Here is a 13,953-nt window from a genome sequence, read left to right as displayed (position 1 = left end):
TGTGGTATATGGCCAATATACCACGGCTAAGAGCAGTTCTTACGTAAGACGCAACGCGGAGTGCCTGGATACAGCCCTTAGCCGTGGTATATTGGCCATATACCACAAACCCCCGAGGTGCCTTATTGCTATTATAAACTGGTTACCAACGTAATTAGAGCAGTAAAAATAAAATGTTGTCATACCTGTGGTATACAGTCTGATATACCATGGCTTTAGGCCAATCAGCATTCAGGGCTCGAACCACCCAGTTTATAATATATATATATATATATATATATATATATATATATATATATATATATAAGAGCACTAATCATTGTAGTGCTCTAATTACGTTGGTAACCTGTTTTTAATAGCAATAAGGCACCTCGGGGGTTTGTGGTATATGGCCAATATATATATCTGTTATGAATCATTATCTTCCAAGACATTCATTCAATATTCCCAACAGTCTGGGACAGTTGTGGGATGCAATAGATCCCAAATGAATACAACCACTAACATCAAAAAACCTTTTTTAAACAGATCAGAACATTTAGCTTGAAATGTTAGAAACTATTAGGCTATTTCTTCACATTATAAGCACAGCAATGCACACGTGGTAGTAGGCTATAAGTGCTAATGTTCCATTAAGAGAAAAAAAAACATTATCAAAAGTGACCGCAAATGCAATTATGCATGTAATGCTTTTATTATAAAGGTGCATTTTTATGGTGAAAATGATCTTCCCCAAACTTGAAACTCCGCACTGCTTATATATGCCAGTTAGGCTCTACACCCCTTGTAAAACAGATTAATGCGCTTAATTTTATTTGGCAACTTTAGTTGTGATACAAACCTTATTAAAACATATAGGCCTATGGGCTAGGCTACATGAGGTGTGATACTAACCTTATTAAAACATATAGGCCTATGGGCTACTAACCTTATTAAAACATATAGGCCTATGGGCTAGGCTACATGAGGTGTGATACTAACCTTATTAAAACATATAGGACTATGGGCTACTAACCTTATTAAAACATATAGGCCTATGGGCTACTAACCTTATTAAAACATATAGGCCTATGGGCTAGGTTACATGAGGTGTGATACTAACCTTATTAAAACATATAGGCCTATGGGCTAGGCTACATGAGGTGTGATACAAACCTTATTAAAACATATAGGCCTATGGGCTAGACTACATGAGGTGTGATACAAACCTTATTAAAACATATAGGACTATGGGCTAGGCTACATGAGGTGTGATACAAACCTTATTAAAACATATAGGACTATGGGCTACTAACCTTATTAAAACATATAGGCCTATGGGCTAGGCTACCTGAGGTGTGATACAAACCTTATTAAAACATATAGGACTATGGGCTAGGCTACATGAGGTGTGATACTAACCTTATTAAAACATATAGGACTATGGGCTAGGCTACATGAGGTGTGATACTAACCTTATTAAAACATATAGGACTATGGGCTAGACTACATGAGGTGTGATACAAACCTTATTAAAACATATAGGACTATGGGCTAGACTACATGAGGTGTGCAACTATGACTCAAACAAGTCGCAAAAAAAAAGGCATTGTTTCTTATGTTGGGCATCATTCACAAGATATAATTCACAAGTAATCAGACTATTCTTGATTTAAACTTGTATTTACATATACTAAACAATATATGTGTGACATTTGCTTAGATTTAGAATGGACAATTATCATGCACCTGTATCGAAACAGGGGCAGCAGGAACAAATATGTAATCTATGCATAAGTCACTGCATCCCAGCGCAAGAGATGTCACTGCAGTACCTGGTTCGAATCCAGGCTGCATCACATCCGGCCGTGATTGGGAGTCCCATAGGGCAGCGCACAATTGGCCCAGCGTTGTCCGGGTTTGGCCGGGGGTAGGCCGTCATTGTAAATACGAATTTGTTCTTAACTGACTTGCCTAGTTAAATAAAGGTTCAATTAAAAAAATAGCGAATGGACGACGCTTTTCCCCGTGGTTTATTTTCATGCCAGCCAGGTAGACTATACTCCTGTTGTAAATATAAGCAATGTGCTTAATATTAGGAAAGTTGAGAAATATAGTAGACCTAGTCTATAGAAAGCTGATGAGATCCTCTTTTTATTAGCGGCCATCACTCTTGTTTTCTCCTGCAATTTCATAGCCTAAAGAAATGTTGCGCAACATGAGCTCATGAAGTGTTTGATTCGATTTCCGATTACATTTGCATTGATGTCAGGGTGATTAGAGGGACAAGAGAGTGCTGAGTACCAGGCAGTTAGTAAGTTTGGTAGGCTACTAATGACCAGCATCAGCATCAGAGCTTGGAGAAGCCTAATTACCGTGACTAAACGGTCATGTGGAATTTCACTGCCTCCAATGACCCGTGACCGTCGGTGTGGCGGCAATACTAATCTTGGGCTCCCGAGTGGCGCAACGGTGTAAGGCCTGTTGATATGAATTACACGATATAGCTGATAGGTATGAATTAAACAATCTAGCCGATAGGTATGAATTACACAAAAAAATATACATTTATAGATTTTTGTTTTAATGCATTGTTTAATCTTTATTCAACCCGCCCGCCACTTACCCATCGTTCACACACACAAAATGTCATGACCCTAAACCCGCCCACCCCACGGATATAACCGTGGGTTCTGAGTCAACCTGCGCATCACTAGCATGTATGTATGCATCCCAAATGGCACCCTATTCCCTTAATAATAAACAACTTTTGACCAGAGCCCTATAGTAGTGCACTATATAGGGAATAGGGTGCCATTTGGAACAAACTCCATGAATGATAAAACTGTACCCACCCACAGAGACATTATGAATACAACTGTTTCACAACTCTTATCAGAGGGCAGCAGTGTACGCTAGTTTGCATGCTTCCTCAAATTAAAACTTGGGTTTGGTGATTGATCAAGCATGAGAAAATGAAAACACTAAACATACTCACTATAGACCACCCTCAAAAAGGGATTCATGTCCTTCACTCGTTTCTAAACATTAGCATTAGCAGTGAATGAAAGCAACCTCTAATGTTTCAACCATAATGTGAAGAATGAAAGCAACCTCCAATGTTTCCACCATAATATGAAGAATGAAAGCAACCTCCAATGTTTCAACCATAATGTGAAGAATGAAAGCAACCTCTAATGTTTCCATTGCTGCAGTAAAAACACAGGCAGCAGCATGTCGGGAGATACTGTCCAACACGTAGCTTTCGACCAGAGTCCATAAAGGCTGTGGTCAAAAGTAATAAACCACCAGTGCTTTTATTGTATTATTTTTTTTATTTAACCTTTATTTAACTAGGCAAGTTAATTAAGAACAAATTCTTATTTTACAATGACGGACTACCCCGGCCAAACCCTCCCCTAAACCGGACGACGCTGGGCCAAATGTGTGCCCGCCCTATGAGACTCCTGATCACAGCCGGTTGTGATACAGCCCGGGATCGAACCAGGGTCTATAGTGACACCTATAACACTGAGATGCAGTGCTTTAGACCGCTGTGCCACTCGGGAACCCTTTTAAAAGCAAACATAATGTGAAGAATGGGCAACAGCATGTCAGGGTCTATTGTCTAGTGGATTATTGAACGATGCAAAAGTTTAGAAAAGAGTGAAGGACATTTTTGTGGATGGTCTATAGTGAGTATTTCTAGTGTTTCATTCAACATGATTGATTAATTAATGATCAATCACCCAACCCAAGTTTCATTTGAGGAAGCATACACTGCTACCCTCTGACAAGAGTTGTACACCTTTGCCTTTAGTGAAACAGTGGTATTCGTTTCATGAGAAATGAAAACGCTAGATTCTCTTGATTGGGACATAGACCAAGACATCAAACATCGGCAGAAGGGAACATCATTCCCCCTTTGATTATAAACTTCAGCATTGCTCAGTTATCCACCAATGACTATTAGCAACCATAATGTGAAGAATGGGCAACAGCATGTCAGGACCTATTGTCCAACACATTCTTTTGACCAGATATGGTCATGATTCCCATAGCAACTGTCAATCACCTTACCTGTCTTGGATGTAGTACTGGAGATCCAGATCGTTGATTACAAACGGGTTTCTGAGTTTCTCATAGGCCACTGCTTTGTCCAATGGAAAACCTGAAAAAAAAGACCAATAAAAACAACATGTGTTTGTAGGAGAACAGAGGTGAAGTCAAGCTCATTCAAAAGACCTCTGTGCCAGGAGGACGGAGGAAAGCACATTTGCTAACGGCTAATTTCCTAAAACATTTGAAACTTTTTCACTTCATACAAAGGCATTTTCTTGTAAAGCCCTTGCTTTAAAGGCCTTACTAGCAGAGATTGCGTGAACTGAACAGGCATGTGTTGCTCTCTCTCTCTCTACAATGCATTGAGAGATAACATGTTTGCTTTACTGTTTAGCTCATATGACAAAATGACTAATGAGCGTCTAATATGGCATCATATTCCCTACACAGTGCACTACCAGGGCTCTGGTCTAAAGTAGTGCACTATGTAGAGAATAGGGTGCCATAGAGCTCTGGTCTAAAATAGTGCACTTTGTAGGGAATAGGGTGCATTTTGGGACAAAGCCTAAACCTCTTAGGTTACCAGCTAGAGTTATCCACCAATGACTAGGGGGACGAGTCTAAACAACAAGCTGAAATAAACCACCAGCCGTAAACAAACTTAACTACAGGCCGCTTGGCAGCTGACCAAATCACATCACAGCTTCTTGGGTGACATAGGTGTGGTGCGCCAGACAGACGACGTCTATGTAGTAAATAAATCGCTTGTCTGGAGAGAGGTCTGTTTACATACGGGCCCTGGTCCAAAGCATTGCAGGCTGGAAAGGGGGTTGGGGGGGGTTTGATTGTTATTTATCAGGATGCTAATTTTGACGATATATTATATTGTTGACAATATCGCAATATAATTTTTGCGCTACTTTGCTGTACCTGCACCAACATCTCTGTATTTTTTCTTCATATATCTCGTTCATCTTCTTTTAAATAGGTAGCCAAGGTGTTTTCAGCACTTTTATTTCCAAGACTGATCAAAACTCGTTTTCTCATGGCACTCTTGTCCCCCAGCACCAGCAATATGTTTGGAACATCAAATCGCAATAATATCACAGTACCGAATCGCAATACAAAGATAGGCAATATATATTGTATCGCACACAAGTATCGTGATAATATCGTATCATGAGGTCCCTGGCAATTCCCAGCCCTAATTTGGGACGGAGCAATGGTTGGAGAAAAGCAGGGTGACACCCCCCCCCATTTAACTTTGGACGTGCAGACACAGGAAACAATGAGTACACATTGCATGTCAATTACAACACAAAGTCAGAAGCACCGGTGCTGTAACTCCTTAAAAGGGATAGTTCACCCAAATAAAATAAAAATATGTGTAGTTTCCATTACCCTGTTGTTATACCTTGTAAGCTGTCTAGTCTTTTGTTTACCTGGCCACTGTTTCCAAATGCAAACTTCTCAGCATTTGTGGCACATATCCAATGCAAGTCAATGTTATCAATATGAGTATTTTGCACTTCATGTCCAAATCATCTATAAGTAACTTTGAGCTACACAATCAGTGTAAGATACTTTAGGATGATTTGCACATGAAGCGTGAAAAAGGATAAGGAAAACAATATGTAATTGAGTAATTTGGGTAAAGTATCCCATAAAGGAAATAGTGTATGAGCTGAAGCACATGCCTCTTAAAAACACCCCCATGCCTCCTTCCAGTAACGGTTACTGTTGTTGCAAACTTCAAAACACTGGACCGTCTTGTGATGAATGAACAGCAGTGTCAACCTAAACAATGAGGGCTGTGTATGCGAGGGCGTGGGTAAGTGAGTATGTATGAGTTTGTTTATATGTGTGTGTGCGTGTGTTTAAATATGTGTTTATGTATGTGCATGTGTTCGGAGTGTGAAAGTTTCAACAAAGTTGGGATCGATAATGTTGAAAAAATCCCTGATAACTAGCCTTCCAATCTATTAGCCTAGATATCTCCTGATTACTAGCCTTCCAATCTATTAGCCTAGATATCTCCTGATAACTAGCCTTCCAATCTATTAGCCTAGATATCTCCTGATTACTAGCCTTCCAATCTATTAGCCTAGATATCTCCTGATAACTAGCCTTCCAATCTATTAGCCTAGATATCTCCTGATTACTAGCCTTCCAATCTATTAGCCTAGACATCTCCTGATAACTAGCCTTCCAATCTATTAGCCTAGACATCTCCTGATTACTAGCCTTCCAATCTATTAGCCTAGATATCTCCTGATTACTAGCCTTCCAATCTATTAGCCTAGATATCTCCTGATTACTAGCCTTCCAATCTATTAGCCTAGATATCTCCTGATAACTAGCCTTCCAATCTATTAGCCTAGATATCTCCTGATTACTAGCCTTCCAATCTATTAACCTAGATATCTCCTGATAACTAGCCTTCCAATCTATTAGCCTAGATATCTCCTGATTACTAGCCTTCCAATCTATTAACCTAGATATCTCCTGATAACTAGCCTTCCAATCTATTAGCCTAGATATCTCCTGATAACTAGCCTTCCAATCTATTAGCCTAGATATCTCCTGATAACTAGCCTTCCAATCTATTAACCTAGATATCTCCTGATAACTAGCCTTCCAATCTATTAGCCTAGATATCTCCTGATAACTAGCCTTCCAATCTATTAGCCTAGATATCTCCTGATAACTAGCCTTCCAATCTATTAGCCTAGATATCTCCTGATTACTAGCCTTCCAATCTATTAGCCTAGATATCTCCTGATTACTAGCCTTCCAATCTATTAGCCTAGATATCTCCTGATTACTAGCCTTCCAATCTATTAGCCTAGATATCTCCTGATTACTAGCCTTCCAATCTATTAGCCTAGATATCTCCTGATAACTAGCCTTCCAATCTATTAGCCTAGACATCTCCTGATTACTAGCCTTCCAATCTATTAGCCTAGATATCTCCTGATAACTAGCCTTCCAATCTATTAGCCTAGACATCTCCTGATTACTAGCCTTCCAATCTATTAGCCTAGATATCTCCTGATTACTAGCCTTCCAATCTATTAACCTAGATATCTCCTGATAACTAGCCTTCCAATCTATTAGCCTAGATATCTCCTGATTACTAGCCTTCCAATCTATTAGCCTAGATATCTCCTGATAACTAGCCTTCCAATCTATTAGCCTCGATATCTCCTGATTACTAGCCTTCCAATCTATTAACCTAGATATCTCCTGATTACTAGCCTTCCAATCTATTAGCCTAGATATCTCCTGATAACTAGCCTTCCAATCTATTAGCCTCGATATCTCCTGATAACTAGCCTTCCAATCTATTAGCCTCGATATCTCCTGATTACTAGCCTTCCAATCTATTAGCCTAGATATCTCCTGATTACTAGCCTTCCAATCTATTAGCCTAGATATCTCCTGATAACTAGCCTTCCAATCTATTAGCCTAGATATCTCCTGATAACTAGCCTTCCAATCTATTAGCCTAGATATCTCCTGATTACTAGCCTTCCAATCTATTAGCCTAGATATCTCCTGATTACTAGCCTTCCAATCTATTAGCCTAGATATCTCCTGATAACTAGCCTTCCAATCTATTAGCCTAGATATCTCCTGATAACTAGCCTTCCAATCTATTAGCCTAGATATCTCCTGATAACTAGCCTTCCAATCTATTAGCCTAGATATCTCCTGATTACTAGCCGGTTTGATGCCTTGTGATTGGACGACAATAACCTACACACGCCACTCTCGTGAAAAGCAAGAGCAGCATAAATTATAAAATGTTCTCTCTCTCCATGGGCAGCACGATGTAGACCATCTGCATTGTGAATTCACATGGAATTTTACTTACTGTTTTAATGGAAAACAGATTTTAAAAAATGGTCATTTAAACATTGTACACTTGCCACATCCCTACTGTGTTTGTTTGTTTATAAATTGTTTGTGTGTCCACACATGTCCATGGTAACCCAGCGTGTCCATGGTAACCCAGGGTGTACGTGTGTGTTTATTCATGTGTACGTGTGTTTATGCGCTTGTGTGTTTGTTGATACGCTCATGCGCACGTGCATGGTAACCCAGCGCTCACCTTTGGAGTGAAATGAGATGAGGCAGTCACAGAGTGGCCAGTTGTCCACAGGCTCGTTGAGGATGACCTCCTCCTCGATGGTCACCACCGTGATGTACTTGAACAGACAGAGGCGCTCCAGGATCTCCTTCATGGGCTTGGACTTGGACTTCTTGGACATGGCACAGATGCCCACAACGATCTGCCTCTCAGGAGGCTAGGGGAGAAAAGATGGGAGGAATAGGGGTTAAGGAGATGAGGACAGGATGCTATAGAGTATTGGAACACAGCCTATAACCTTGGTGCAATGCAATAGTCTCTCGTGTGCCTCCCTCGCTAAGGAGAGGAGATGGAGGAACAGGCACCAATGGGTGCATCTCAATAGTCTCTCGTGTGCCTCCCTCGCTAGGGAGAGGAGATGGAGGAACAGGCACCAATGGGTGCATCTCAATAGTCTCTCGTGTGCCTCCCTCGCTAGGGAGAGGAGATGGAGGAACAGGCACCAATGGGTGCATCTCAATAGTCTCAAGTGCTTTCCTCGCCTTGTCTTCTTTTAGTAAGTTTCACTCGTGGGCAAAAACTGGACAGGTGAAAGCCAATTCCCAGGAGACAACCATTTGGTTTGAGATCATTACAGATTAGGGAGGGGAGAGGAACTTGATGCTATGAGACTCTCCCTAGACAGCTATCAGTCTGTCTACTTTAGGTCAGGTGGTAGACTTCCTAATGAGCCTCTTTCTAGACAACTGACTTTCCACTCTGGGTCATTTTCTAAAAACGATGTCATCATACCAGTATTTTACCGTGCATGACAATGGTACAACACACTTGTTATGTAAACCAACCATTGTATTTAGGATTGTTCAAGGTACATTACAGAAGAACATTTTTTGGGGGGAAATGTAAGCCGATCAATTCTTCATACAGTAGATGTAACGGCATCGACAGTTATATAACAACTGACAATATTCAGCAAAGCTGATTCAGAATAGAATGTTCAACCATCACAAGCGTTAGAATGGAAGGCAATTCATTTGGGTGTCTCTCGAGTTACATACCCAATTCATTACAAATGATATGCATGTTCAGAAAGATGCCTAATGCAAATATATGAGATCAACTCCAAATTTCCACTGCAACATCTCAGCCAAATCCTGATCAAATCCTATAACATGTACTGTGACATAAATCTCTCATTTCCATGATGTTGTACTATTAGATGCTCCAAAAACACAATGAAACAGTCTGTGTGAAGATTTGAACAGACTGAGGATTCCCTTTGTTGTGTGTGAACCCTTTGCTCAATTCAGAACCTGGAAAGTAACTTTATACGTGAGCATATTACACCTAAAAATGGACTTCGATCAAAAGCCATAGATTTACATTTAGTGCAGAATGAAGTGCCTCCACTGCAGTTGTGCCTATTAGGCTTTGTGTTATGACTTGGATGATCTTCTCTTTATAAAGATGGACACTTTATCTTCAGTCACTGACAATCTCTATGGGCAAATCAACTCACCGAATCATACATCTCGTCGTCCTCGTCCTCCTCCTCTTCTTCCACATTCTCGTAGAGGCAGTCGTAGCCCATGACCCGCCCGGGGTCCAGCAGTTCCTCGCCCTCATTGTCGTCGCAGCCTACGAAGAAGCGAGGGTGTTCCCCGCCGTCTGGAGCATCACCTCCTTTAGACATGGCTGGGCCGTGTTGTGGCTGGGGACCCTGGAGCTGAAGCCTGTCCCTCAGACCTGTCTGTGGCTGGCCCTGTGCCTCCTGCTGCACTCCCTCCCCCAAATGCCACACCTCTCACTCACCTCACCTCCCAGCCCCCAAAGAACTAGGCTTTATCCCTCACCCTCTCTTCCCTACCTCAGGGCCTGCCTGTCTGGCACCCAAACCGGTCCACTAGACCCCCTGAGAAAGAGGTGGGGGTAGTTTAAAGAACTTGATGGGGAAGGAAATGTGTTTATCCCTGGTGCATGTCTACTTGTACTATCTGGGTGCTGGGTTACCGTACTCCGTTAGAGGGTCACAGCCAGTGAGCTGGTGCTATGCTCCCTCCGTCCTGTTCCTTACAGCCCAGCATGTTGTTTTTGTCCTCTAACTATCTTGCCTGAAACACACAAACATGTATGTGCTTTATTTGTCCACCACAAAATAAATGATCAAAGGCCCCAAATGTTTGGAGGCCAATAAGGATATTTGAACTTGTCCATCCTCCACATGAGTCATATTGTGAGCATTAATACAGCACACACACACACACACACACACACACACACACACACAGTGGAAGACGGCAATGAAACATGACGCACACGGCTGTCCTCCCGGTTCCCGCTGATTAAGAAGCAGAGCGGACTATCAAACAGGGTCACGTCATTGCAGACAGTGAACGTGAAACACAGATTACAGGGAAGGTCAGATCGTTACGTGTGCTGTCCTAAGAACCTCCCTTTAACGGTGCAGGATGAGAGACACTTTGGAAGTTTTTCACTGGGTACTTATCGGCTATAGCCGGGTAATCCTCATGTCTGAGCGAGCAGAGAGGAAGGGAGGAATGCCACTGAAGTAAAAATAAAATGGAGGGCATTGTCTGACAGAATGGCACAAATGAATAGACCTAATTCAGTGAAGAGACATTGAGAGGGAGATGAGGGGGCAAGGGAAAAGGAGCTTGAATTAAATGACACTAGAGCTAGATCCATGTTAGATCCATGTTAGATCCATGCTAGATCCATGTTAGATCCATGCTAGATCCATGCTAGATCCATGCTAGATCCATGTTAGATCCAGGTTAGCAGCAGAATTGTCTGTATAATACATTATCATCCTAACTATTCCTGCCATAGGCCTTTTTTTTTTTTTTTATATTCCTCATGAAAAAAACTAATGGATTTCTGGAGTGAAATACACCTGGGGTCGTTGTAGCTCAACAAATGCCCACAAGAACTGAGCCAATTCACCCACCATAAATATTCCAGGCTGTTGACAGCTCTGGGAAAACGATGCCCTTTCAAGATCTGCTCTTTTGAAGAACTAAAGGGTAGCTAACTATGAACGGGTGCAACAGACACTGTGTGCGCGCTCATTTTACCCTGAATAATGTTTCCAATCTGTTTTACTCATTTCATATTTATACACTGTACTCTACTGTATTTTATTCAATGCCACTCAGACATTGCTCGTCCTAATATCCTTAATTCCATTTTTTTTTTTTTAGATGTGTGTATTGTTATGAATTGTTAGATATTACTGTACTGTTGGAGCTAGGACCACAAGCATTTCGCTACACACGCAATAACATCTACTAAATATATGTATGTGACCAATAACAATTGAATTGATTTGAATACAGCCCAATGCAGAGAAAAACAACATAGTGAATTGCATAGGTCTACAGCTGAACTGGGACACAAGTGAACCAGGATTAATGCGGCAGTGGCTAGCCACTCACCTGAAGTGAAAGGTTCCATGATGGATTTATAACAGGAGAGTATGGACACACTTTCCAAAGGTTGAACACTAGCCAAAAATAGCCTTGTTAAATAACAGTAATGTGTATTATGTTGTTCTAGCACTGTAACCATCAACCAATTATATATCTGTTTTTCTTTCGAATGTTTCCACATCGATATTAGGCCTAGCTGACATCCTGTTCACCTGACTAGGAAGTAGCCTACTCTCAGCTGTCATCTAGAAAGGACCTACATTTTATCAGTGACTTTCAACACAAATGAACACAGGCTAGAAAGCTCAAATAGAGCATTTTGCTGAAAATGTGCATTCAGCAGCATTCTCCTTCTTTTGCTTGACAGAGATAAGACCACACCGTTTCGCTGACATCAAATCAAAGTGTATTTGTCACATGCGCGGAACAGAACAGGTGTAGACCTTACAGTGAAATGCTTACTTACAAGCCCTTAACCAACAATGCAAGTTAAGGAAAAATAAGTGTTAAAGTATTTACTAAAATATTTGGGGAAAAGAGAAAAAAAAAGAGCAACAATAAAATAACAGTATCCCACTCAAATGCCAGTGACTACTTGACGTTGTTGTCGCTCCACCCACACCTCCCGCTAGTCTGTTCAATAAACAGACAAACCGGTCTGGACGACACTGGCTGTGTCCCAAATGGCACCGTATTCCCTATACAGTGCAATCGGGCTTTGGTCAGAAGTAGTGTATAGGGAGGGCTATTCGTGACACACTGTTATCTGCCTGGGCACACACACACACACCACCATGCAACCTTCCATCACCCTCAGACTGGACATCTGTCATGGGAACAAACTGTCAGTCACAGCACGACCAGGATGCTACAATCAGCCCAGGATAGTTAGATGATGCCCAATCCAAAACACGTGCAACCTTGAAATGCAAGGGAAGGTCTCCAGGTTGGAATGTAGCTACTGATTTATGTTTTTTTCCTTTCTGTGTGGACCACACACACACACACACATACATACATACATACATACATACATACATACATACATACACACTAGGCTAGACTGCAATGGGGTTCAAGGAAGATGTATTGAATAGCCTTCTGATAGTGAACCAGTTCTCTGACTGTGTCCTAGAAACGCATTCTGATCAGGATTATTAGTCTGTGAATAATATGAGTAACATTGGGTCTGATACTTTCCATTAGTAAACTAGCTTCTACAACATGTAATGATGACAAGCTGACACAGACAGTGTAATAATATTAACGACGTTAAAAAAAAAATCAACATTCACTCGGGCAACGGGAAAGGACGTGTACAGTTCTAAATCACATCGGCGTTGGATGATATGCTTCTCCAAACCTTCTTATGGTTAGCTAACTAGCATTTTTTTCTTCTTCAGTTGAATGGGGAATTCAAAAAGCTTTTCATCAGATAAAATTATTGAATGACTCATCGGCCTTCCTCCATCCAGACAGGTGCAACATCACCTCGCTAACGTTAGCCTAGTCCATGGCTAACGGCGTTAGCTACCTAGCACAGTTAGCTTGTACTTCCTGACAAATGTCTAGCTTCGACTTGTTAACACTGGCCAGGCACGCGTGCCTCCCCTTCTTATGTTAGGCTTAGTGAACTTAATGTCAAATGTGTTGTTTTTTTTACTTAATGTAAAAAAAAAAATGTCTCTTACCTTATCTAATATGAAACGCCCTTAGTCGAGTCTGTATGCCTTCAAAGTAAGTTAGTCCTGCTTGGCTTCTGACAACACGGACAGCTTAGCTAGCTAGCCTGCCAACTACACAGTAGTACACCTTACTGAATGTGTGTGCATTGAAAAAAAGGTTGTTGCTAGTTTGTAGCCAACATTGTTCCGACACTGTTACTAGCAGGGATGCTGATTTAGCTACCTTATTCCAAGTGTGTTTTGCAGTTTTACTCTACCAATTATGCATGGTGATGTTCATTTTGCGCTATCACAGCTATCATTAAAAATCTCAACATACCAGGGGCGTATTCATTACTAGCGGACTAAACTCCACTCCATGGTGGCTAATTCATTACGGAAACCGTTCACCGTTTAAGAACCAAAAGTAAGCAAACAGAGCAAAACGAGAGTTTCTATTGGACTAATTCAGGTAGGTCCCGCCCCAAATTCGCTCAGTGTGCTTCCGGTTAAGAAACGTTTTGCAACAAAATTGTCGTAATGAATACACCCCAATAACCAAAAAACGTAATTTGTATGTCGTCACTAAGGGGCGGGAAAAGAGACATAATTCCTCCAAAGCCTCAAAAACACAAGTATGGGTAGAAGCAAACTTGAAAAACAAGAAGCAGAGTATACAGGATCTTCTTTGGTGAAAGTATTGATT

At 41.2% G+C, this 13,953-nt stretch overlaps 1 protein-coding gene across 18 annotated transcripts in view; it reads right to left on the bottom strand.

The window, feature by feature from the left end:
* Nucleotides 1-13,655, bottom strand: part of ppip5k2 (diphosphoinositol pentakisphosphate kinase 2) — an 87,568-nt gene extending 73,913 nt beyond the window's left edge. For 13 of the 18 annotated variants that reach the window (XM_014145523.2, XM_014145541.2, XM_014145557.2 and 10 more), the window contains exons 1-4: nucleotides 13,275-13,655; nucleotides 9,654-10,245; nucleotides 8,156-8,351; nucleotides 4,060-4,150 (exon numbers count right to left, since the gene is read on the bottom strand). In XM_014145523.2, the coding sequence (XP_014000998.1) occupies nucleotides 4,060-4,150; nucleotides 8,156-8,351; nucleotides 9,654-9,827 (461 nt within the window). In that variant the 5' untranslated portion in view covers nucleotides 9,828-10,245; nucleotides 13,275-13,655. The remainder of the gene's footprint in view (nucleotides 1-4,059; nucleotides 4,151-8,155; nucleotides 8,352-9,653; nucleotides 10,246-13,274) is intronic. The other 5 variants (XM_014145589.2, XM_045693767.1, XM_014145602.2 and 2 more) reach the window with 2 other exon arrangements.
* Nucleotides 13,656-13,953: the final 298 nt, after the last annotated feature.

The sequence above is a fragment of the Salmo salar genome, chromosome ssa01, assembly GCF_905237065.1.
Source record: "Salmo salar chromosome ssa01, Ssal_v3.1, whole genome shotgun sequence".
Lineage (NCBI taxonomy): Eukaryota > Metazoa > Chordata > Actinopteri > Salmoniformes > Salmonidae > Salmo > Salmo salar.
This window is presented reverse-complemented; position numbering and strand designations above follow the sequence as displayed.